At 42.9% G+C, this 25,686-nt stretch overlaps 1 protein-coding gene across 1 annotated transcript in view; it reads left to right on the top strand.

Moving 5' to 3' along the window:
- The first annotated feature begins 219 nt into the window (after window positions 1-219).
- The window catches only part of SLC24A3 (solute carrier family 24 member 3), a 380,969-nt gene continuing 355,502 nt past the window's right edge, over window positions 220-25,686 (top strand). Inside the window, exon 1 of the mRNA XM_056567630.1 lies at window positions 220-803. Coding sequence (XP_056423605.1) covers window positions 608-803 — 196 coding nt within the window. The 5' untranslated portion in view covers window positions 220-607. The remainder of the gene's footprint in view (window positions 804-25,686) is intronic.

Genomic DNA, 25,686 nt, shown 5'->3' on the forward strand with positions numbered 1-25,686 from the left:
TTTTTTCTGTGTGCGTGTGTGTGTGTTTTTTATCTCATCAGAATTGATGTTTGCCCATTATGTCTGTGGATAACTATGATCACTGAATAACATAGACATTCACAAGCAAGTGAACGAGGATCTGACTTCAGCCTATGAAGTGCGTAAGAAAAAAAAAATGACTTGGAAGGGGTGGGAATGGGAATGAGAAGGCGGAGAGTGGAGCAGCCTGAGGAATTGGAAGCTTTTGTGCTGATGACTGTAAAGTTTGAGCAGTGAGCTCTCTTCTAGTTGCTTTTGTTTGTAGGAGCTGCATGTGTGTCTATGTAAGCAGCCCTCCCAGGGGATGAGTGTGAATGAAACCAGTGCTCAGCAGCAGTTCTCTCCCCATGATCAGCAGCAGCAGCAGCAGCAGCCCACAGCCTAGTGTTCTTCCCCTGCCTGCATCATGCTGCCTCTTGTGTGTGATCTGCCCAGACGCATGTAACATGGATTAGGAGCACAGGAGGAGCACAGCACAAGGAGCTGGAGTTGGAAGAAGTACCGACAGCATTGCACAGTCCCTTCACTCTCTACACTCTGCAGAGGGGGGATCACTTGTCTTTTATCCATTAAGTGAGTGCATTGTATGGATGTGGACATGATGCTTGCACTGACACAGGGAGAGCAGTGCCAGGTCTGTGCCCTGCCAGGAATGCTGGAGAGCAGGCAGAAGAAGAGCAGGACCCGCAGGAAAAGGAAAGAACTGCTGCTGGGGCAGATGTGCTTCATGGGCTGCCTCATGCTGCTGGCCTCTGCTGTCTCCCACTGGGCTGGAATACTGGGTGAGTACTGGTTCTGTGTAATGTTAACTTGTACGGTGCAACCTGGGTGCCCATTAGTGTTGGGCACCAATATTTGTAATGCAAATTTTTATCGCGAATATCGGTACTCAGATGCCTGGGCTTGGATGCTGGGGCATAGTAGAGAGTCAAAGGTGGTGGTATTTCTGTCCTGCCCAGTTACATGGGTAATGTAAGGAAGAATAAAGTGGCAGAGGGCACTGGCAGGGTATCATGCTTGGCTGATGAAGCAGCCTGGTACTCAACTGCCCTTACAACATCTATAGCTTGCCAACATATGGCAACTGCTGTCAATGCTTAGATCAGGGTTTCGCAACCAGGGTGCCTCCAGCTGTTGCAAAACTACAACTCCCAGCATGCCCGGACAGCCTTCGGCTGTCCGGGCATGCTGGGAGTTGTAGTTTTGCACCAGCTGGAGGCACCCTGGTTGCAAAACACTGGTTTAGATACTAAATGGCTGTCCGGGCATGCTGGGAGTTGTAGTTTTGAAACAGCTGGAGGCACCCTGGTTGCGAAACACTGGCTTAGATACTAAATGGCTGTTCAGGCATACTGGGAGTTGTAGTTTTGCAACAGCTGGAGGCACCCTGGTTGCGAAACACTGGCTTAGATAATAAATGGCTGTCCGGGCATGCTGGGAGTTGTAGTTTTGCAACAGCTGGAGGCCCCCTTGTTTGCGAAACACTGGCTTAGATACTAAATGATAAACCAGTGATTGTATTGAGTTGTGTGCAATTATTATTATTAATATGATTTCTAATAATATTGTTCTTATTATTTTTGTTAATATTATTATTGTTATTATTGTTGTTATTTATATTATTGTTATTAGCGTAAATAGATTACTACTGTAAATATTTACTGGCAAATAGTCCCCGCAGGAGGGCTATGCGAGATAGTTTCTAACACAAACCACAAGCATGTAAATTGCTGTTAAGTTGTTGCTGTATGTGGCAAAGACACTGGTTGGTGATTTTACTGGAGATCTCCTTCAGCTTTAACCCTTTCATGACTGCAGCCGCTGTGGGGGGTCAATGGGTAATGACATCCTCACACCGGACTACCGGAAAGGTGAATTTTCTGTAGACTTTCCATTCATCCTGACTATACCCATTTAAACAATGTCATTTGCTCAGCGTGCAGACATAGGTGCCCAGTTCAGTCAGTTCATTGCATGTATTGAGGCTAGCCATAGATGTCAATAGCTGTTTTTATTTATTTTTTATTTTTGTTATAATAGATACATTGATTTGTAGTAATTTTCGATCATTGTACACCTATACCCACAAAACACAAAAAAATTTATAAAAAATCATCGCAACAATGTGGTTAGTGTTATTCATGCTGGAGAATCTCCTAAAGATCTACGACCAGCGTGTTAAACTTGCTTCATAGGGAATTATACTTCCTGACATGTCATTGTGATACATTTGTGGTGAATGATGAATCAGGATGGTGATTAAATGTTTTGATATCCTAGATCAGTGGTTTCCAAATTGTGACCCTCCAGATGTTGTGAAACTACAACTCCCAGTAATGTCCGGGCATGCTTGGAGTAGTAGTTTTGCAACATCTGGACGGCCAGGACTTGAAGACAACTGGCCTAGATGTAATTGTTAATGGTTGTCACCATTCGTTGTTACATAATTGATTAATATTACAAGTTATGGATACTATTAGATTTACAGGGACAAAATGTTGATCCGGGGATTTATTTCAAAGCCATATTGAAGTCATAGTAACAACGTAACATAGTTCATAAGGTTGAAAAAAGACCAGAGTCCATCAAGTTCAACCTATATCCCTAATAAGTCCCTACTGAGTTGAGTTGATCCAGAGGAAGGCAAAAAACCCTCATAAATATGGCAGTCAGAATAAATCCCTGGATCAACGGGAAGGATTTTTTTCTCTGTTATGGGGCAATTGGCATCAGCCTCATGATTTTTTATTTAATTTTTTTGCCTTCCTATGGATCAGTGTTTCCAAACCAGGGAGACTATAACTCCCAGAATATCCAATCAGCCAAAGGCTTTCTAGGCATGCTGGGAGTTGTAGTTTTGCAACAGCTGGGGGCACACCGGTTGGGAAACACTGCTCTGGATCAACACAGTAGGCTTTTAGATTGAACTTGATGGACTCTAGTCTTTTTTTTTTTTTTAACCTTACAAACTATGTTACTGATTCTGCCTGTATTAAAGCAAAAAAAAAGGTCACCTATTATGCGTATGACAAAGTCCTATTATATAAATGAAGCATTGCTAAACCTGTAGCTGTATTTTTTATACATCATAACTATGCACTACTGTATGTCACTGAGTTCTAGACCAGTGTTTCCCAACCAGGGTGCCTCCAGCTGTTGCAAAACTACAACTCCCAGCATGCCCGGACAGCCAAAGGCTGTCCGGGCATGCTGGGAGTTGTAGTTTTGCAACAGCTGGAGGCACCCTGGTTGGGAAACACTGTTCTAGACGACAAAGTACAACTCTGCTATATCTGACCAACCGCACTGCTCTGCCAAAGGTGTACAATCTGTGTACTGCTGCATCTACTGTAGCCGCTCCAGGATTGCTGCCTCTGACAAACTCAGCTCTGGTACATCCAACAAACTTATCTTTGCCATATCTGCGGGCAGGCATATGAATGTATGTCCTCCAGACACACTGTAAAAAAAAAAAAAAAACTTTTTTTTTTGCTGGTGACGAGACTGATACTGACATGAACAGCGAGGGAAACTGAGGATAAACACTGAGAGACATTGAGTGACTGCGAGAGTGTTGGGAACAGGTGAACTGGGGGGGGTACTGTATTTACTCTGAACAGCTGTCTTCCTGGTGGTCCGAGAACTGCGCAGTTATAATGTTTAGATTTCTGGTGAAACTTTTGTCATCTTGATGCTTGAAGGAATGAAGGACAGGTGTCCCTGAGCCGCAGACCAGATCTATACACTCATACATGTTTAATGGGAAGGGACTATATTTAGGGCCGGCTTTACCTATAGGCATAATAGGCAGCTGCCTAGAGCGCACTCTTGATGGGGGCGCCACTCTGCCCGCAGTAATAAAGCCAGTAATAAAGTTAGCCAGCGTTAGAAGCACCTGCCCATCCAGCAAAACCCCTGATTAATTACAACAGGAGGAGAGGAGGTTTGTTACAGTGTGTCACCCCAATAGTAAGAAGACTACACAACTACGGGGTAGTTGCAGTGTGTCAACCCAGTAGTAAGGAGATTACATGAGGAGGAGGTTTGTTACGGTGTGACACCCCAGTAGTAAGGAGATTACTTGAGGAGGAGGTTTGTTACAGTGTGACACCCCAGTAGTAAGGAGATTACATGAGGAGGAGGTTTGTTACAGTGTGTCACCCCAGTAGTAAGGAGATTACATGAGGAGGAGGAGGTTTGTTACAGTGTGTCACCCCAGTAGTAAGGAGATTACATGAGGAGGAGGTTTGTTACAGTGTGTCACCCCAGTAGTAAGGAGATTACATGAGTAGGAGGTTTGTTACAGTGTGTCACCCCAGTAGTAAGAAGATTACATGAGGAGGAGATTTGTTACATTGTGTCACCCCAGTAGTAAGGAGATTACATGAAGAGGGGGTTTGTTACAGTGTCACCACAGTAGTAAGGAGATTAGATGAGGAGGAGGAGGTTTGTTACAGTGTGTCACCCCAGTATTGAGGAGATTACATGAGGAGGAGGTTTGTTACAGTGTGTCACCCCAATAGTAAGGAGATTACATGAGGAGGAGGTTTGTTACATTGTGTCACCCCAGTAGTAAGGAGATTACATGAGGAGGAGGTTTGTTACAATGTGTCCCCCCAGTAGTAAGGAGATTACATAAGGAAGAGGTTTGTTACAGTGTGTCACCCCAGTAGTAAGGAGATTACATGAGGAGGAGGTTTGTTACAGTGTGTCACCCCAGTAGTAAGAAGATTACATGAGGAGGAGATTTGTTACATTGTGTCACCCCAGTAGTAAGGAGATTACATGAAGAGGGGGTTTGTTACCGTGTCACCACAGTAGTAAGGAGATTAGATGAGGAGGAGGAGGTTTGTTACAGTGTGTCACCCCAGTAGTGAGGAGATTACATGAGGAGGAGGTTTGTTACAGTGTGTCACCCCAATAGTAAGGAGATTACATGAGGAGGAGGTTTGTTACATTGTGTCACCCCAGTAGTAAGGAGATTACATGAGGAGGAGGTTTGTTACTTTGTGTCACCCCAGTAGTAAGAAGATTACATGAGGAGGAGGTTTGTTACAGTGTGTCACCCCAGTAGTAAGGAGATTACATAAGGAAGAGGTTTGTTACAGTGTGTCACCCCAGTAGTAAGGAGATTACATGAGGAGGAGGTTTGTTACAGTGTGTCACCCCAGTAGTAAGGAGATTACACGAGGAGCAGGTTTGTTACAGTGTGTCACCCCAGTAGTAAGGAGATTACATGAGGAGGAGGTTTGTTACAGTGTGTCACCCCAGTAGTAAGGAGATTACATGAGGAGGAGGTTTGTTACAGTGTGTCACCCCAGTAGTAAGAAGATTACATGAGGAGGAGATTTGTTACATTGTGTCACCCCAGTAGTAAGGAGATTACATGAAGAGGGGGTTTGTTACCGTGTCACCACAGTAGTAAGGAGATTAGATGAGGAGGAGGAGGTTTGTTACAGTGTGTCACCCCAGTAGTGAGGAGATTACATGAGGAGGAGGTTTGTTACAGTGTGTCACCCCAATAGTAAGGAGATTACATGAGGAGGAGGTTTGTTACATTGTGTCACCCCAGTAGTAAGGAGATTACATGAGGAGGAGGTTTGTTACTTTGTGTCACCCCAGTAGTAAGAAGATTACATGAGGAGGAGGTTTGTTACAGTGTGTCACCCCAGTAGTAAGGAGATTACATAAGGAAGAGGTTTGTTACAGTGTGTCACCCCAGTAGTAAGGAGATTACATGAGGAGGAGGTTTGTTACAGTGTGTCACCCCAGTAGTAAGGAGATTACACGAGGAGCAGGTTTGTTACAGTGTGTCACCCCAGTAGTAAGGAGATTACATGAGGAGGAGGTTTGTTACAGTGTGTCACCCCAGTAGTAAGGAGATTACATGAGGAGGAGGTTTGTTACAGTGTGTCACCCCAGTAGTAAGGAGATTACATGAGGAGGAGGTTTGTTACAGTGTGTCACCCCAGTAGTAAGAAGATTACATGCGGAGGAGATTTGTTACATTGTGTCACCCCAGTAGTAAGGAGATTACATGAGGAGGAGGTTTGTTACAGTGTGTCACCCCAGTAGTAAGAAGATTACATGCGGAGGAGATTTGTTACATTGTGTCACCCCAGTAGTAAGGTGGGGCGTATCAAGGGGCGGCAGAATTAGCTTTTGCCTTGGGTGGTTGCACCATGCCTGACTATATTAATGTTCGGCGGTTGCAAAACTACAACTCCCAGCATGCCCGGACAGCCAACGGCTGTCCGGGCATGCTGGGATTTGTAGTTTTGAAACAGCTGGAGGCACCCCAGTAGGGAAGCACTGGACTTTATAATGACCTCAAGAAAGACCAGGTCTCTAGCCTTCCACCTGTCATGATATCCATTGCTTTCGATGCAAGTGTTGGCTGGACAGCTGAATAAACCACAGGTTGCCTGACCTATATAAAACATTCATCGAGCTGGGTATAGAAAACCGACTCATCCGGATGCAAAGATTGCACCTAATATAGGAGCGGAAACCTATATGACATGTATGTGCGACTATAGACTGCCATAATAAAGTGCAGAGTGGTCCGCAGTGGTAATTGTTGAGACACTGGCTGTCAGCGACATGTAGCACCGAGAATAATAATGGGCTGAGTGACCTATTTTTTCCTCTTATTATCTTCTAAGCGGATCTGTTTCTTTTTCCCCCACATTTAGATATTGCGCTCTCTCTGATAGGTGAAAATAATTGTTCCCACTGGACAATTGGATCCCGCATTGTTTCCATATGCACATTGGATTCAGTAACCTTTATGTTAAAGCTGTATTATGGTGCAGTTTTTTTGTTTTTTGTTTTGTTTGTTTGTTTTTTATTACCTACGTGTAGCAAAAAAATATGCTGCTATATAAGACCAAGATCATGTCGCAACGGATGAATATATATTGTGGGATGTTATGAGCTTATACTCTCTCTTTAACTAAAGGGGCCGTCTCAAAAAGGCAATCTGGGAAGATTTATCAAAACTTGTCTAGAGGAAAAGTAGTGCAGTTGCCCATGGCATCCAATCAGATTGTTTCTTTCATTTTTAAAGAGACATGTCAAAAATCAAACAAGCAATCTGATTGGCTGCCATGGGCAACTGCACCACTCTTCCTCTGCACAGTTTTGGATGAATCTCCCCCGAAATCCTGTCTATATTCCCTATTGGGGTACAGTGGTCCCACAAGTTACAATGTGAATTGGTTCCAGGATGACCATTGTATGTTGAAATCATTGTATGTTGAGACCAGAACTCTATGGAAACCTGGTAATTGGTCTTGAAGCCACCAAAATGTCATCCAAAAATAGGAAAAAGTGAGGATTAAACAAAAATAAGTAAATAACTAATATAGATAAAGCAAGTCATAAAAGTAAGAAACATCTGCTGGGAGCTGTAATCACTGTCTATGTAGAGGACAGGAGCTTCTAAAGGGTCCTGTACAGTACACGCAATGTCCTAAAAAAGTAACATGGAGCCGCCCTCACCTGGTGTCCAAAGGAGCAGCTAATTGTGGCACAGGTAAAGAGCAGTGCCGAACATGTAATACCTCTCTGTACTGTAGGGGTGCTACCAGACACCAGTCAGTGTATACACTTCAGTAATACAGGGGTTTTACCAGTGAATGTCCATTCTGATTGGTCAGATCTTCCGGCCATTGACACATTTTGCAGATCTGGACTGTCCGTAGCATTGTATGTTGAGTCTGGTTTCAAGTTACAATGGTCCAGAAAAGACCATTTTATGTTGAAACTATTGTATGTGAGGCCATTGTAAGTTGCGGGATCCAGAAGTGGGTCCAGAGTCAGCAAAAGGTTGCATCTAATATGCATCTGAAATACAGATCTAATGGCATCAGTAATTGCTTTGCTCTTGCATTTCTGTATTGCACAGTAAATCCTGAACAGTTATCACTAGACTTTGGATGAAGAATTGACTACTGATGACATACTAATGCAATATATGAAATACAGAACACATATAGATGCATCTATGTCTTTATCCCTCTCCATAGACTTCAGTGGACATGCTGCATTTTTAACCCCTCAACCTCTTAAGGACGCAGGGCGTACCTGTACGCCCTCCGCCCGGTCACGGTCTATAACGCGGGATCACGCTGTGACCCCGCATCATAGAGTGTCGTTCCCAGCGGCTAATGAAAGCTGGGACCCTGGGCTAATAGTGTGCGGCACCAATCGTTGTGCCGCGCACTATTAACCATTTAGATGTGGCGATCAATGTTGATCGCCATGTCTAAAGTAGAAAAAATTGCATCCCGGCAGCTCAGTCAGGCTGATCTGGAACACCACGGTGAAACTGCAGTGTCCCGATCAGCTAGGATGCCGAAGGAAGGTCTCCTACCTGCTTTCTCAGTGTCCCATCGGCAATTGACTTCTCCATGCCAGAGATCCAGGCCAGAGAAGTCAAGCCCCGATAACTATGATCATCCGCATGTAGTTCTATGCCGATGATTAGTGTTAGGAATCAATGTAATGCATGTTATAGTCCCTAGAGGGGGATATAACATAACAAAAAGAAAAGTGGAAAAAAGTTTACTAATGATGAATTAACCCCTTCCCTAATAAAAGTAATAATCCCCCTCCCCTCCCTTTTCCCATTTTCAAAAAAAAACCTTTAAATGAAAATAAATATATGTGGTATCGCCGCTAAAATAAAAATATATCATTAATAAAACCGCACGTTCAATGGCGTACCTGCAAAAGAAAATCCAAAGTTCGAAATAGCATATTTTTGGTCACTTTTTATACCATAAAAAAATGAATAAAAAGCTATCAAAAAGTCCAATCAAAACAAAAATGGAACCAATAAAAACTTCAGATCACGGCGCAAAAAATTAGCCCTCATACCCGCCCGTATGCAGAAAAATAAAGTTATAGGGGTCAGAAGATGACAATTTTAAATGTATTAATTTTCATGCATGTAGTCTTATGATATTTTTCTAGAGATAAGAAAAAATAAAACCTATATAAGTAGGGTATCATTGTAACCGTATGGACCTACAAAATAAAGATACGGTGTAATTTCTACCGGAAAATGCACTACGTAGAAACGGAAGCCCCCAAAAAGATACAAAATGGCATTTTTTCTTAAATTTTGTCACACAGGGAATTTTTTTCCTGTTTTGTCCTGGATTTTTTTGTAAAATGTAAATTAGAATTGATGGCGCAAAAAATAAGTCATATTATGGAATTTTAGGTGCAAAATTGAAAGGGTTATGATTTTGAAATGGTAAGGAGGAAAAAAACAAAAGTGCAAAAACGGAAAAACTCTGGGTCCTTAAGGGGTTAAGGACCCAGGGTTTTTCTGTTTTTGCACTTTCGTTCTTTTCCTCCTTACCTGTAAAAAATAATTACTCTTTCAATGTTGCACCTAAAAATCCATATTATGGCTTATTTTTTGTGCCACCAATTCTACTTTGTAATGACATCAGTCATTTTACCCAAAAACGGCGAAACAGGAAAAAAAATCAGTGTGAGACAAAATTGAAGAAAAAACACAATTTTGTAAATTGGCCCAGTGTTATAGAAAGGGAGGGGACTCAGGGCATACAGGTACGCTCTGGGTCCTTAAGTGGTTAAAATATGCACAAATTTCATACTCTCTGAAAAAACCCCAAAGACTATGTGCCACAAAAAAGGATTTAATACAGATATATATATATGCCTCTCATCAGCCAAGCCAGAACACCCTGCTCTGCACTGATGAGGGGCAACCACCCCGAAACAGCTGTCTGCAGATGGGTCTTCTTCCCTTCTGTTACCGCTATGGGGGCCAAAGTGGCCCCCTCGTACACCTATCTTTTAATGGGGGCCTTTGAAACTCGTCACATCTGGGGTAACGCAGAGATTAAGGAACACCTCATATTGTATCGTTGATACATAAACAATCTGGTTTTCATCTAGAAAGGTCCCCAGTCCTCAGTAGAAAAATCCCGGGGTTCTCTGTATAACAACCAATGGGGACTTACCTTCACTATCAAATCTCATTATCTCCCATAATGAAAATAGATTTATTACTTCAACTTTTTTTTTTTTTTAAAGGTTGATACTAATAGTTATGTTGAATTTGGAAGTGGCCACTAAAAGTGGCTTGAAAATGTCCCATATTCTCAATACCAGAGAATTAGGAAAACTGCAGTAGATAAGAGGATCTATGAGCACAGGCTGGTATTCTCCAAAAGCAGTTTTTGGAGAAAAAATACCCCAAAAAAACTTACTCAAGCAGAATTCCTAATCCCCCCTCCAAAAAAGAATAGTAGGAGAAGTTGATGTGGAGAGAAAATGGGATCTCAATTTTATTACCACCTATAGTACATCTGCATCAGAGATCAAGAACATCTTGAGGAAGCACTGGCTCCTCCTGGAAGGTGATAATTTTTTAAAAGGTCCCTTGCTAAACTATCTGGAGTAGCGTTCTGCAAAGCACCATCTCTAAAAAATATCTTGGCCTCCAGCCAATTAAAGCAGTATAAACCCAAGAGACCCAAAACAAGCCGGCTGGGGATCTTTCAATGCGGTGAAAACAGATGTTTATGTTGTTTAGAGATCCAACAAAATAAACAGAAATTTACCTCCCATGTAACAGGGGAGAACTTTTCCATCCAGTTCCATCTGATGTGCGAATCAGATTATGTGATATATCTGATCAGATGCCACTGTGGAGTTCAGTATGTCGGCGACACCACCCTGAAACTTAGGAATAGGATCAATAAGCACAGATTCAACGTGAAGACAGGTTTTTTGCTACACAGTCTGTCGAGACATTGTGCGACCATTCACAATGGATCCAATACATCCTTTTCAGTCATCCCTATTGATCATGTGCCCAAACACAAACACGATGATTGGAGGTATATTGGATCTACACATGTAGTTCTCTACAGCCTGTAGGGCTTAATGACATTTCTGAGACCATCCTTGTTTGAAACTACAGAGGTGCATTTAAAGGAGAACTCCAGAATAGGAAAATTGTACTCCATACTGCCAACAGTAAAAAAAAAATAAAGAGGTACAGACCTTCCTTCCCTCCCCGGTGCCTCCGATATCCCACTGCGCGATCCTCTTCCTGGTTGCCGGTGGTCGACAGCAGGTGGCGGGGAGGAAAACGTCACACTGCCGCTCAGCCTATCGCCGTCCGAGTCGGGACTTCGCTGTGGCCGATGATTGGCGGTGAGTGCGGTATGACTCGCCGACCACCAGCAACCAAGAAGAAGATTTCGGTGGAGACCAGAGTGGGTTACCAGAGGCACCAGGGGAGCGAAGGAAGGTATGTACCTCTTTATTTATTTTTTTTACTGCTGGCAGTATGGAGTACAATTTTAATATTCTGGAGTACTCCTTTAACACCTATACTCCATATATTTTCCATGTCTTCTATTCATTAATACATCTATATGATAGGGACCACTTATAGGATTATACTGGTTAGAATCATTCACCACCAGTTATTGATACATCATATCAATACCACTACTCTGCATACATCATTATTAACTTAGAAAAATTTTATTGCATTGTTGTATATATTGTTCTTTTATAATGTTTTATTATAATATATATGGTCCATTTATTACTTATTAATCAGTCCACTATCTATTAATTTTTATATATTATATACATATTTTATTGTTATATTTCCTCATCTGACCACTATATTTGGTGTCTGCAATGTAGGTATTCCAGTGCCATCGTTTCACCCATAGTCTGGTTGACATCCATTACAGCGTTCCATTTACAACCCCTATTTTTGTAAATGGCCATCATTTCTTCTGGGGATAACCTAGTTGATAACCTGCAAATGAGCTAACCTATTAGCTTTGATAGCGCCCTTCACCATGCCTTCAACCCTAGGCTTATTGATAGATATCTCACAATTATATTGGTATGCATCTGCCATCTGTATGCCGTATCCAGCGTCAGCTACGTTGTTACATACCCGGTGCTCTCGCTTCTTGATTGACAGCCATTGTAGTTTAACTCCGCCTCATGCTAGCTACGCTCTAACACATATAGCACTCTCAATTACATTGATATATACCTTACCATTGTATTGATATGCATCTGTCATCTGTATCCCGAATCCATTGTCAGCTACATTGTTGCATACCCGGCGCTCCTGCCCTATGATTGCCAGTCATCGTAGTCTAACTCTGTCTCATGCTAGCTACGCTCTAGCATATATAGCGCTCCCATTTATTGTGCCATCACGTAAGCGTTTTTGGTTCTAGCTAGTTAGATCCACCTTTGCTGCAGTCACACTATTGGATAGATTTACTCCTGTTCCCTGATTGACACAGAGTATATATTAACCCCGCCCCGCGCTAGCCACGCTACAGTATGCATAGCGCTTTTATGATATACATAGCGCTTTTATCTTCTCCTCATGATACCAGCTCTTTTACCCTTTTTTTTAAGAGCCGAGGAACATGCTTTCTATCACCCAGAGTGCAAGAAAAAGTGCAAACGTGTCACACTAAAAAAATGTGCACAAAGGATGCGATCTATCGCTAAGCCCTTCTCCAACAGGAGAGAGGCCCTCCCAACAGACCTACCCTTCACCTCCAGGCCAAAAGGCACCTGCAAGGATCTAGGTTCGATGCCCCTTTTTGCCAAAGCTACTAAGGGGCCACAAATGCCCCTGGCTTCAACCGAGACGTTAACCAAGATATCAGCCAAGGAGTCATATACTGGTAGCATCCCGACCAAAGCCAAGATGCCCAGGGGTTGCAGGGAGGTTAGGAACCTGATGGCCACACACACACCTTCCCTAGACCACCAGGAGGGACACCCAGAAGGGCTACCGCATCCTGACAAATCCTGTGTACAAAAACAACACATAAAAGTGGCACATCGACAAACTAAAATAAATAAATAAGTGCAGATATACTGCCCGGTCATCCGTCCTGATCTATAAAAATGTCCCTGCTCCTAGCCAGAAGGCCGGGATACCTAGGGTGAGTGCCAAAGGTGGAGTGTGTGGTGCAGTGCTTCCACTCAGTGAGCTATAACACCCAGTGAGTTTCAGCACCTCAGGGTCACCACTCCCCAAGGTACAAAAGTACTTCGGCTCTAGACCCTCCCAGCCTCATGGTGAGACCCGGCGGAGAGAACAGGTCACATCAGGGCAGCCGTTGAGCTGGTTTCGTGGCACCAGCCCTGGTACACCTGCTCCTCCATGTAGCCATCCATTCCCACCAGTGGACTACCTGATAAGAACGGATACTACACTTGATCTTAGCCAAGAGGGCGAGAAGCGATACCCTTAGCTGGCCATCTACATACTTTTCTATGATGCTAGCGATCCTATTCACATAATTATGGTGGCAGCCTGTCTCTTTGCCTTTTTAAATGACAGCGCAGTGTTGCGATTTTGCAACTTTTTTATATCAAGTTGAGTATCTATCCTCTCTTTTATATATCCGTGTCCATACTGATGGTCTAGTGTATTACTGTTTTTAATTCTTATTATGTAGGTGTTATATTTTTATAGCCATTCTGTGAGCTGCTCCGTAACAGAGTTACTCATCCTGAATAGCTTGATTAACATACCCTTTTAGTGTACGTAAGTAGTGTCTACTTAAACCTTGAATGTTCCTCGGTACATACACACTGCCTGATGAAGAGCCCTCTCCGGGCAAGAAACGTGCTGCTTTATTGTGCTAATAAATAGTTTGTCTGTCAACACTCGAGATTAAAGTGATCTATTCCAACGGAAGTGATCCTTTTCCTGACACTGTGACTGCGCCTATGGAAGATCTTACTTTTCTGTTCTTGATTACTTCCCTTCTGGGCAGAATTCTGGTTTGCCATAAAATCCCAATCAGTTTCTGAGACTCCGTAACTGGAGCTAAAGCTGATTTTAGGGAATGCTACCTGTGTAGGTGGTGTAATAAACTGCTTTGTATATTCCTTTTCCCAGAAAGCATGTGGAGTGCGAATGGCCTTTTTTGAATCTCCATACACCGTTTCTAGGCCTAGGGGTAAAAATGAAAAAGAATTATATACACCTTCAGCCTCACATGAGTATGCTAAGAATAGCTGGCAGTGTTTTGTAAATAGTATTGGCATTCCACAAGAACTTACCATCACTGGCAAAGGTCTACAACAACTTAGATAACTATCAGGTGTTCCTATGTCTTTATAGGACATTATAATGCTTGTTCACTTTTACACATTATTTTTACACATTTTCACATAGATAGGATTCATATCGATAAAGGTTCAAGATACTTTGCAATAGTGTAATCTATAGACTATGGGGGTTATTTATCATTGTGTTCTATTCCTGCAAATTTTCGTAACTTTCGCGCTAATTGCGGCGTTTTTTTTTATTATTATTTTTTTTTTTACAAGTTCTAAATTCCGTCATTTTGACCTTTTGGTCTAACTAGACCAGTTCTTGAAGTGACGGATGAAGTGGTAATGTATTTATTATCTGCATGTTTTTAATTTAGCACAAAATTTCCCGCAAATGGTGCAAAAAAACCCGCAAATCTTGACCACCTCCTGACCAGGTCTAAGAAAAATTACTACTCCTGTCTGTTTGCCAAGAATCAAAAAACATCAGCCAAAGTGAAAGAGAGGGAGTTTAGCGATCCAAAAAAGTGATGGAGATACCTTTTTTAATAAAATTTTGTAGGGTACCATTAAAAAAAAAAATTATAAAAAGATACAGTAGTGATGGAAAAATGTATCTTTTTTATAACAAAATTTTTATTAATTTTTAAACAGGGATGAATTTCTGTGTGCAGGCAGGGCACTAAAAAATGTAGCCGACATAGTGTGTAGGTGTTTTTCACTTTTTTCTCTTTATTTTGTAAATTTTTTAGGTAGTACTACTACTCCCAGCATGGAACACACTGTTCCATGATGGGAGTAGTAGTACCTGTACTAATTGACAGATTGCCCCGGGTCCTGTTAAGATCCTTCTGTATAATGTATAGATGCGTCTGGCCGCTCTTCTATGGTCCCCTGCACTGACGTATATATACACATATTCATATTTCCCGCAGAGAGTTGTGATTGGCCAGGTGGTTCCAGCCAATCACAACTCTCTGTGGGATATATGAATATGTGTATATATACGGCAGTGCAGAGGACCATGGAAGAGCGGCTGACGCATCCATACATTATACAGGAGGATCACAGCAGGTGTCAGAAGTGACATCCGCTGTGATCTTTCCTTAACTGCAGGTACTACTACTCCCAACATAGAGCACACTCTGCTTCATGCTGGGAGCTGTAGTACCTGCATTAATAGACAGATCGCAACAGGTGTCAGAAGTTACACTCGCTGCGATCTGTCTATTAATGCAGGTACTACAGCTCCTATAATGGAGCAGAGTGTGCTACATGTTGGGAGTAGTACCTGCATTAAGGGACAGATCGCAGCGGGCATCACTCCTGACATCCGCTGTGATCATCCTATCTGTTGCAGAGATGCGGAGCGGCATTCATCTGCGCTCCGCATCTCTGCACTATACTCCCGCCGGCCACCCACTCATTCATTCATATATCCCACTGAGAGCGGTGATTTGCTGCAACCATCCGGCCAACCCCCACTCTGGGCGGAAAATATGAATGAGTGATGTTCTATTCATATCACTGGCCGGAGTACAGAGCAGAGATGTGAGCGCTGTATAGAGCCGCATCACTGCTATATTATGGATGATCGAATCGGGTGTCACTGCACCCGGGACGATCTGTCTATTAGCACAGGTACTACTACTCCCATCATGGAACAGTCTGTTCCATGCTGGGCATTGTAGTACTACCTAAAAAAAAATTTAAATAGAGAGAAAAAAAAGTGAAACACACACTTTATAAAAAATGTATAAAATTTTCGTAATAAAAAATAAAAATTTTGTTAAATACATGTTTTCCCATCCCTACTGCATCCTTTTTTTTTGTACCCAAAAATGCAATTTCCACTCTAATGCAAAAACGGCAGAAAAAACATGAGACGCAGTGGAAACTTAGCCTTAGAAGCAGGATAGACATGAACTGAAAGTGGGGTAGAAAATGATCCATGTGCAGATCTGCGCAAAATTTATCATGGTCACTGCGACAATATGATTAATTTGGAGCTGCACCGCCAAAAAAAAAAACACATCTAGACAAACCACAAAAATGATCTAGCCAAGACCATTATTGATAAATCTCCCCCAATGTGCTGTATAGTGAAAAATATAACTCTCCCAGAATGCAGTACAGCAGAAAGCACTGGGTTAGACTGGATTCATACATACAAGATGTCGGTGCAGTTTTTCAAAGCCAAACCCAGAAACTAGTAATAAATATACAGTGAATGGTATGGGGCAGACTATGGGCCAAAGGAGTCATCCCTAACTGTGACCTTTATTGGCGGGAGTAAATGTCATACTTTGTTGCAAGCAAATGACAAACAGATATGTTCTTCCTATGTAGACACTGTATGGAAATATTAAAACTCATCAATAATAGGTATTGAGTACACACACAAAAGGAAAGACTGGCAGACACAAAAACACGACGTTTAAAATCACTTTAAAAACATAGATATTTAAAGGAGTACTCCGCTGCTCAGTGCTTGGAACAAACTGTAACGAACGCTGGAGCCAGCGCCGGGAGCTTGTGACGTCATAGCCCTGCCCTCTCATGATGTCACGCCCCACCCCCTCAATGCAAGTCTATGGGAGGGGGCATGACGGCCGTCATGCCCCCTCCCATAGACTTGCATTGAGGGGGCGGGGTGCGACGTCATAAGGGGGCGGGGCTATGACGTCACAAGCTCCTGGCGTCGGCGTTCGTAGCAGTTTGTTCCAAATGCTGTGCAGCGGAGTACCCCTTTAAGTGGAGGCACAACAAATATAGGCCAACTACACTAACCCAAAAGGTAAGAACAATGCAATCCTGGAATTCAATACATATCTCATATGTATTGAATTTACCTTGCATATTGTTTCCTTTTTAGGCCCCTCTCTCAGCTATTTGCAATTTTTTTCAGCTTTCATCACTCATTTTCTCCTTTTTATGGTTATATCTGCACTTGGAATGTAGTAAGAAGGTAGCATTTTTTGTACTTTATATGTGTGTAAATTTTAAAATACAGTCACTTGTGCAGCATTAGTAGATAGATAGATAGATAGGCCCAGATTTATCAAACTGTGTGAGAGACTATATAGAGAGATTTTCCCACAGCAACCAATCACAGCTCAGCAAACGAGCTGAGGTAAAGTGAAACCTGAGCTGTGATTGGCTGCTGTGGGAAAATCTCTCTATATTTTCTCTCACACTATCTCAGTTTGATAAATCCGAGCCATAGATTCTATGGCTGACATTTATTATTGTCTTTAGACTGTTTTTTGTGTCTAGAAAAGGTGCAAAAAAGGCGCAAGCAGGGTTTATTTGTGTCTTTTGTTTACACATTCTACTGAATTTGAGTTGCAGTCCACAAATTTTGGCAATACACATGATATGGACGGGTTTTATGAACTGCTTCTTTTTGTGAAAAGGTGCAAAAATGGCGCAAAGCCACTGAAAAGTCTCTAAAACTACACCAGCCCAGACTTAGCTTAGCTTTTTGGTGTATGTGAAGAGAGAAATTTCAGAAAATGTGACCTGCACAAAATGTATCAAATGCTCTGCGACCATTTAATAAATTTGTTGCTCGTACACATTATCAGCACACAAAAAAAGGTGTAAAAAAATGCTTCACTTACACCTACAATGATAAATGCTTCACTTACACCTACAATGATAAATGCTTCACTTACACCTACAATGATAAATGCCGGCCTTTGTCTATATATACTATAGGTAGTTATATCTAACTAAACTTATAGCTATTAAAGGGGTACTCCGGCGCTAAGACAGCTTATCTCCTATCCAAAGGATTGCCTGTCTGATTTACCATCCTCCTGATCTACCCAACCAATGGGCTTGTTTTGTAGCTTACCTCAATGACTGTTGTTGAATGCTGTGTAAATGACATAATCTGATCGAGTGACCTTTACATTATAAGGTCCACTTTATTTGACCACTGTTGCATAATAAGGATCTGAGTGGAAGTGGTTGCTAAGGAATCTCTTTAGGAGCGACTCCCTATTGTGCCAGAGGGAACAAAAATGTTTTTGATCAGACAAATTATTTCTCCTTTATAACCCCAAATCTGGAACAAAGGGGTACTCCTTCCTAGACAGCTTATCCCCTATCCAAAAGATAGGGGATAAAATGTCTGTTAACGGGGGTCCCGCCGCTGGGGACACCCACGATTTCCCTGCTGTACCCAGCGTCCGTTTAGAGCGTCAGGTGCAGCGCCAGAGGCTCGTGATGTCGCGGCCATGCCCTCTCAATGCAAGTCTATGGGAGGGGGCGTGACTGCCGTCACGCCCCCTCCCATAGACTTGCATTGAGGGGGCATGGCCGTGACTTCATGAGCGGGTGTGATCCTGACGTCACGAGCCTTCGCCCTGCATCGCCAGTCATCCGGCATGGAGCGAAGTTTGCTCCATGCACCAAATGTCTGGGGTGCCGGGACCCCCGCGATCAGACATCCTTTGGATAGGGTTTATGAAGTCTAGGGGTGGAGAACCCCTTTAAGCATCCATTACGAACATTCTGACCCGCACCATAAATCTCCATCTCCCCTAAGAAATTCTACACTGACACAAGAAGGAATGCATAGGACAAAAATTATAGGGAAAAATAGGGTGAGGTTCCTGTGTAGGGCCACAAGAGTGTTTACTAAGGGCAACAACTGGACTGTAGAACCAGACATCTTTATGTCATTTACATGAAACTAGTATTTGCTTTTTTGTGTGTGTGTGTGTTTTAGGCAATCTAATTGTGACATTCTGGGATCTAATTGTATGTGACGTATAAGGTGCACCATGTACGAACCATACACCATATTAGTATAGCTTTATAACGCTCATACAGAGAATCCTTGTTTTTGCAATTCCCTTTAAAGGTCTTGATTTCAGACTAAGGATCCTAGCTGTCAAGCCTGCTCTGAGATGATGACTCCATATTACGCAGGTGGAGAATGAAAGCCGCTCGTAACATTGATCTGGAAGACATCATGTGGAGGAGACATACAGCCATGCTGCAGCCCTGACTTTTCAATGCTTTAAAACTTGCGCTAAGATGTTTTAGTCAATGTCACAGTAGCTGTGTTAAAACACTTATCTTTTGGCAAACCTTACCATAATGATTTATGTAGCTAACCTGTCCGGCCATTTACCGCTGACAACCTTATATTTATGTATTTGGCCTTAAAGGGCTATTCCAGGCAAAAATTGGATCGGAGGTAAATGATAGATTAGTTAAAGGGGTACTCCGCCCCTAGACATCTTATCCCCTATCTCGGCTGCGGCACCCCAGACATCCGGTGCGCAGAGCGAACTTTGCTCCGTGCTGGAAGTCTGGCGCTGCGGGGCAGAGGCTCGTGACGTCTCGGTCACACCCGGCTTGTGACATCATGGCCACGCCCCCTCATTGCAAGTCTATGGATTTGCATAGAGGGGACATGGCTGTGATGTCACGAGCCTCAGGGGCTGCACCCGACAATCTTAACAAACGCAAGGTGCAGCAGGGAGATCCCGCTGCTGGGGACCCCCGCGGTCAGACATCTTATCCACTATCCTTTGGATAGGGGATAAGATGACTAGGGGCGGATTACTCCTTTAAGTCCGACTGCTGGAATTCCCACCGATCACTTGAATGACTGCCAATCAGGAGGAGTGTGAATGCTGCTCTACACTCTATGACTGTGATGGACACAGCCGGCTTAAAGCTGGCTATAATAAAAATATGTTAGAATCCAAAGTGCATTGCAACTTTCTGGATATGGGGCTGCAAAGCTGGTCAGAGTGCCAGTGCCGACCCCTCACTACCACCAAAAGCACTTACCTTGAGCAAGTGAGGATCAGAATTGGACCAAAAGTAAGAAAAAATGTGGTCTAACATGAAAATAACTTTTTCCTTCATAATGTGGACAGGTGGGTGTTTTTGGGCATTCTGCTGGTAAACTATGGGCCGTGGCATTCATGTGGATTGATGTTACTACTTATCTAAACATTGTTGCAGACCAAGCACAACCCTTCATGGCAATGGTATTTCCTAATAATTACAGAATGCCTTCTTTCTGTAGGACTATGTGATCTGTTTCACTACAATACACTTTTCAGAAATGGTTTAAAGGGGTTATCCAGGAATCGAAAAACAGAAATAATTTCTTTCAAAGACCACTTCCTGTCTGTCTCCAGGTTGGGTGTGGTTTTGCAGGTCAGTTCTATTGAAATGAATGGAGCCAAGTTGAAATATCTCACCCAACCTGGACACAGACAGGGAGCGGTCTTTGAAAAAAAAATAGGTCTGTTTTTCGATTCCTGGATAACCCCTTTAAAGAACATGATAAAGAGTTTAAAACATTTGAAAAAACTTTTCACTTGTCAGATAGACATGTCAAAAGTTATCACCGGTCAGGGTGTATGTGTTTACACCCACCAATTGCTAAAACAAGCCAGGGAAACACTTGGATGAGCACTTTTCTCCCTTGCCCGCTATAGGAGATGGATTTTATAGACTTACTATAGAATCCATCTCCTGCAGCGAGACAGGGAGAGAAGTCATCAGCTGAGCACTTCTTCCTCCTCGCTCTAGCCATCAGTGAGGGTCTGAACACCCGGGACGTGACATCATCATTGAGCAGTTAGACAGAAAACTTCAGAAGCTAATAACTATTGGAAGGATTAAGATTTTTTAATAGAAGTAATTTACAAATCTGTTTAACTTTCCGGAGCCAGTTGATATATAAAAAAAAGATTTTGCCTGGAATACCCCATTAACATTAAAATAAAGGTGCATAAAGTGTCCCTGTTTGTTGGGAGTTTGTTGTTAAAATAGACACTGGGGTATCAGAAGTCGGAATGGCTTTATTTGGAGTAGTAATAGGCTTTAAAGGCGTACACCGCTGCTCAGCGTTTGGAACAAACTGTTCCAAAAGCTGGAGCCGGCGACGGGAGCTAGTGACATCATAGCCCCTCCCCCTCATGACATCACATCACGCCCACTCAATTTAAGTCTATGGGTATTAAAAGATTTAAAAATTATCCTTTTTTTTTGGAGGGGGGGGCAGCAGAAGCAAGCCCTCCCCTATGCTGTCTCCTGATTGGCTTGTGAGCTGTATGTAAAATAAATGCAGGCAATGATTGGATAAACTGGGGTGATTGTTGCTAGATGCAAGGTATGCTGGGCTACCCTGACATCATCACAGTGGTCCCAGTACTTTCACCATTTATTCAAGCACCAAAACGCCATGTGTTCCTCATCCCTTCTGCTATTTTTACCGTTATTGCCAGGTTCGCCCGATTCATCGAGTCGCTGTCACCCCAAAGTTCTGAGCTAGACCAGGCTCAGCTCGCTCATCTCTACATGTACAGTAAAGTTTCTTATGCGCTTCGTCTGAAATAAGTTGTTCACTTTCTCATCCATAATTACTATTACACTAATGCGGATCCTTTAGAATATTCACTGCACTCATATTGTTATCTTTGAGCAATTTGTTATGTATGAGCTCCTCATCACTTTAAGGTGGTACTCCGAAATTGGGATCTTAGCCCCTATACAAAGGATAGGGGATAAGATGTCTAATAGTGGGGGTTCCAATGTTCCCCCACAATCTCCCTGCTGCACCCGGCATTCGTTTAGAGCATCAGATGCAGCTTTGGAGGCTCGTGATGTCACAGCCACGCCCCCTCAATGCAAGTCTATGAAAGGGGGCATGATGGACGTCATGCCCCCTCCCATAAACTTGCATTGTGGGGGCGTGGCCGTGACATCACGAGCCTCCGCCCTGCATCGCCAGTCATCCGTCACAGAGCGACGTTCTCTCCGTGCACCGGGTGTCTGGGGTGCCGCGGCCAAGATTGCGGGGGGTTCCCCAGCGGTGGGCCCCCTGCGATCAGACATCTTATCCCCTATCCTTTGGTAGGGGATAAGATGTCTAGGGGCGGAGTACCCATTTAAGGATAACATAGCTTAAAAATAATGAATCTGCTTTGATCTCTTTTGGACAATGATGAGGAACAGAGTTCAGACTTGAGAAGACTGTGAAAATTCATGATGTATCCATTCAACACACACACACACTTCTCAGCTTGTTCTCTGGACTTTGGCAAAGACTTCCTGATACAGCAATAGTCTCTTCTACATGTGAAACAGAAACATATACTTTGTAGTAAATGATATGTCTGCCTCTACTTGTAAACATGAAATAGACATTTGGGGAAAATAATTATGTGGCACCTTTTGCGTCCTGTTATTTAATATCCTATTTATATTGATAAAAGTACATGCTACACGGCGACTGCCAGAGAATGATGTATTGCACTATATGACTTTCTTTTTTCCTTACTATTGATATAGTACCGACCAGGGCCGGTTCTGCCTATAGGCAAAATAGGCAGCCGCCTACAAAACCCTTTTCATGTGGGCGCCGCTCTGTCCACTGCAAGAAAGTTAGTAATCAGCCAGCATCTGAAGTACCTGCCGCTCATCCGAAGCACCCACCCAGCCAGAAACGCCTTCACATGAGGAGGGGGTTTGTTACAGTGTGTCACCCCAGTAGTAGGTGCTTACATGAGGAGTGGGTTTGTTACAGTGTGTCACCCCAGTACTAAGGTGATTACATGAGAAGGATGTTTGTTACAGTGTATCACCCCAGTAGTAATGTGGGGTGTGTCAAAGGTGGAGCCAATGGGTGGAGTCCAGGAGTGCAAAATTAGCTTTCACCTTCAGCTGCTTGCACCATCCCTGGTACTGACATATTCTGCAATGCTGTACACAAATTCCAGTCAGCCTTTATAAGTCACACCAGGGCAACTTTAATTGAAAACCAGATACCCCTACCCCTATCTCACCAGGGCTCTTATGTCTGAGGCCATTTTGTCATATAAGAAGGCTTACACCAATAACTTTCCCTGCTTACTGTACCTATTATTATAGATTTCATTTTATTACAAAAATCACTCTGGACCAGAGTCTCATATGGCTACAACAACTGTCCACATTATGAGAACCACTGATGTGTGAAGTGAATAAGATCATCTTGTTACAGCCAATGGGTGGGATATGTTGTTTGGCTGCAAGTGAGTCAGTTCTTTTTGATGTGTTGGAAACAGGAAAAATGGGCCAGCAAAAAGACTTGAATGACTTTGACAAGAGGCAGAGTATGAAGTCTACACGACTTGGTCAAAGCAATTCCGAAACAGACAGTCTACTTAGTTGTTCCTTGTATGCAGTTGTTATTGCCTACAAAAAGCAGTAGAAGGTTGGGTTCACACTACGATTTGCTGATACTGTCCCCGGATCTGGCTGGGGGGAGTATCTCATTCATTTCAATGAATTTCAGATAGTGACTCTGGTCGGCTCATTTTTGCCCCGTATCCGGTTTTGTGATCGGACCTAAACCCGTGGTGTGCCGGGGTTTTAGGTCCGGTCCCAAAACCGGATACTAGAGCGCCATCCGCTGGTAAAGCAATATCCTGCATGTGTGAACTGCACAAATCCTAAGGATAGAAAACACTATCTGTATATTACTATACAGCCGCAGCAATTCCAGGGGATAGAATGTACTGTGTATTATACTCCACAGCAGAACCAAACGGCAGGGGTTAATAGAATACACTGTATATTATACTCCAGTCACAGTTGGTGACTGCCAACCGGAGTCACTATCTGACTCTAGTTGGCTAGTTGAAATGAATAAGATATGGGCTGGGTCCGGCTGGGATACGGGAGCGCCCGGTTTTCACTCCCCCAGCCAGATCTGGTGACCATATCGGCAAATCGTAGTGTGAACCCAGCTTAAGATAGGATGACTGGTAACCCATTCACATGAGTCATGAATATCCAAAGCTCATAGATACACATGGGCAAAGAAGGTTAATCCATCTACCATATTCTGGTTTTACAGAAAAAGTCGCAAGCTCTCAAGCACTGTCAGGTTGGATGGGGACCTCCAGTGGACGGCCATTATCAGATCTCTCCAGAGATTTTTGACTGGGTTTATGTCAGGGCTCCGGCTAGGCCACTTGAGCCCATTTACCAAGTTGTTTTTAAGCCACATCTGTGCTATCATGGCTGTGTGCTTAGATTAATTGTCTTGTTGGAAGATAAACCTTGAGCCCAGTGTGAGGTCCAGAGCACTTAGAATCAGGGTTCCATTAAGAATATCTCTGTACTTTGCTCCATTCAGCTTTCCCCCAACCCTGTTTCGTCTCCTTGTCCCAGCCTCTGAAAAACACCCCCACAGCATGATGCTGCCACCACCATGTTTCACTGTAGGTATGGTATTGGGCAGATAGTGCCTGTTTTCCTTCAGACATAATGCTTAGAATTGAGGCCAAAACGTTTAATATTAGTTAAGTCAGACCAGAGACTCTTGTTTCTTATCTGAGAGCCATTTTAGTGCTTTTTTTGCAAACTCCAGATGGGCTTTTATTCTGGCCACTCTGCCATAAAGCCCAGATTGGTGGAATGATGCATTGTGAAAAAAGTGAAAGGGACAGACTTTTTGAATGCATTGTATACACTTGTTGAAAGGTTTTATGTATTTTATCTAGTACCTGTTATGCTAATATCCTGATTATTCTGCATTCTTCAAGAAAGTTAGTTTGATTTATATCTAGCATACCAAGCAGAGGTGTAGCTATAGGCAATACCCAGACATTGGTGTCAGAAGAAGCTCAGAGGCCAGCTAGAGAAGAAATTAGTAATATACATTTTTAGATTCTGTGTTCAGGCCTTTAGGTTACATCTCAGAGCTTAAAGGGGTACACCACCCCCGCGATCTCTCTGCTGCACCCGGCATTCATCTAGAGTGTTGGGTTCAGTGCCGGAGGCGCGTGAGGCCCCCTCCCATAGACTTGCATCACGAGCAGAGTGTGATTTACTCCGCTCCGCATTGCCAGTAATCCGTCATGGAGTGAATTTTTCTCCGTGCACCAGATGTCTGGGGTGCTTCAGCCGAGATCGCGGAGGTCACCAGCGATCAGACATCTTATCCCCGGTCCTTTGGATAGGGGATAAGATGTCTAGGGGTGGAGTACCCCTTTAAAGTATTCATTGCCCATGCTAAAAAAAAAAAAAAAAAAAAAGTACAATGATATGGGCTTTTCCCACTAATATTACAGGCATTTCAATACTAATATGACAGGCATTATTCATACATATAGAATTCATGAAAAATGATGTCATTTGAATGTACTTGGAAGTGTAGCTGTGCTATTCATAGTAAATAAGCCTCCAGGGAGACATAAAAGTTTACATTTTCCACAAGATTTCTTCAAAGTAAGATATAGGCAATATAAAATCCTCGCGCACAACTGTAGTACACTAATCTTTCTGAGATTTTGGCTTCCAGCCAGACTAGATTTTCCCAGATTTCCAGAGCGTGGGTTGCATTGGTATGTATGGATTCTGCCCTATTTTTTATATTAAGTAAGAAAGTGAGAAGGCATAAAATGACATCAGTGCCTCCTTTGTTAGTGAAATACATATGAACAGACCTGGAAATATACAAACATGAATTTATTGCCAGATATGTATATAAACCAGAGGCTTAAATATTGTAGACATAGTATATAG

Source organism: Hyla sarda, chromosome 3 (assembly GCF_029499605.1).
Source record: "Hyla sarda isolate aHylSar1 chromosome 3, aHylSar1.hap1, whole genome shotgun sequence".
Classification (NCBI taxonomy): Eukaryota; Metazoa; Chordata; class Amphibia; order Anura; family Hylidae; genus Hyla; species Hyla sarda.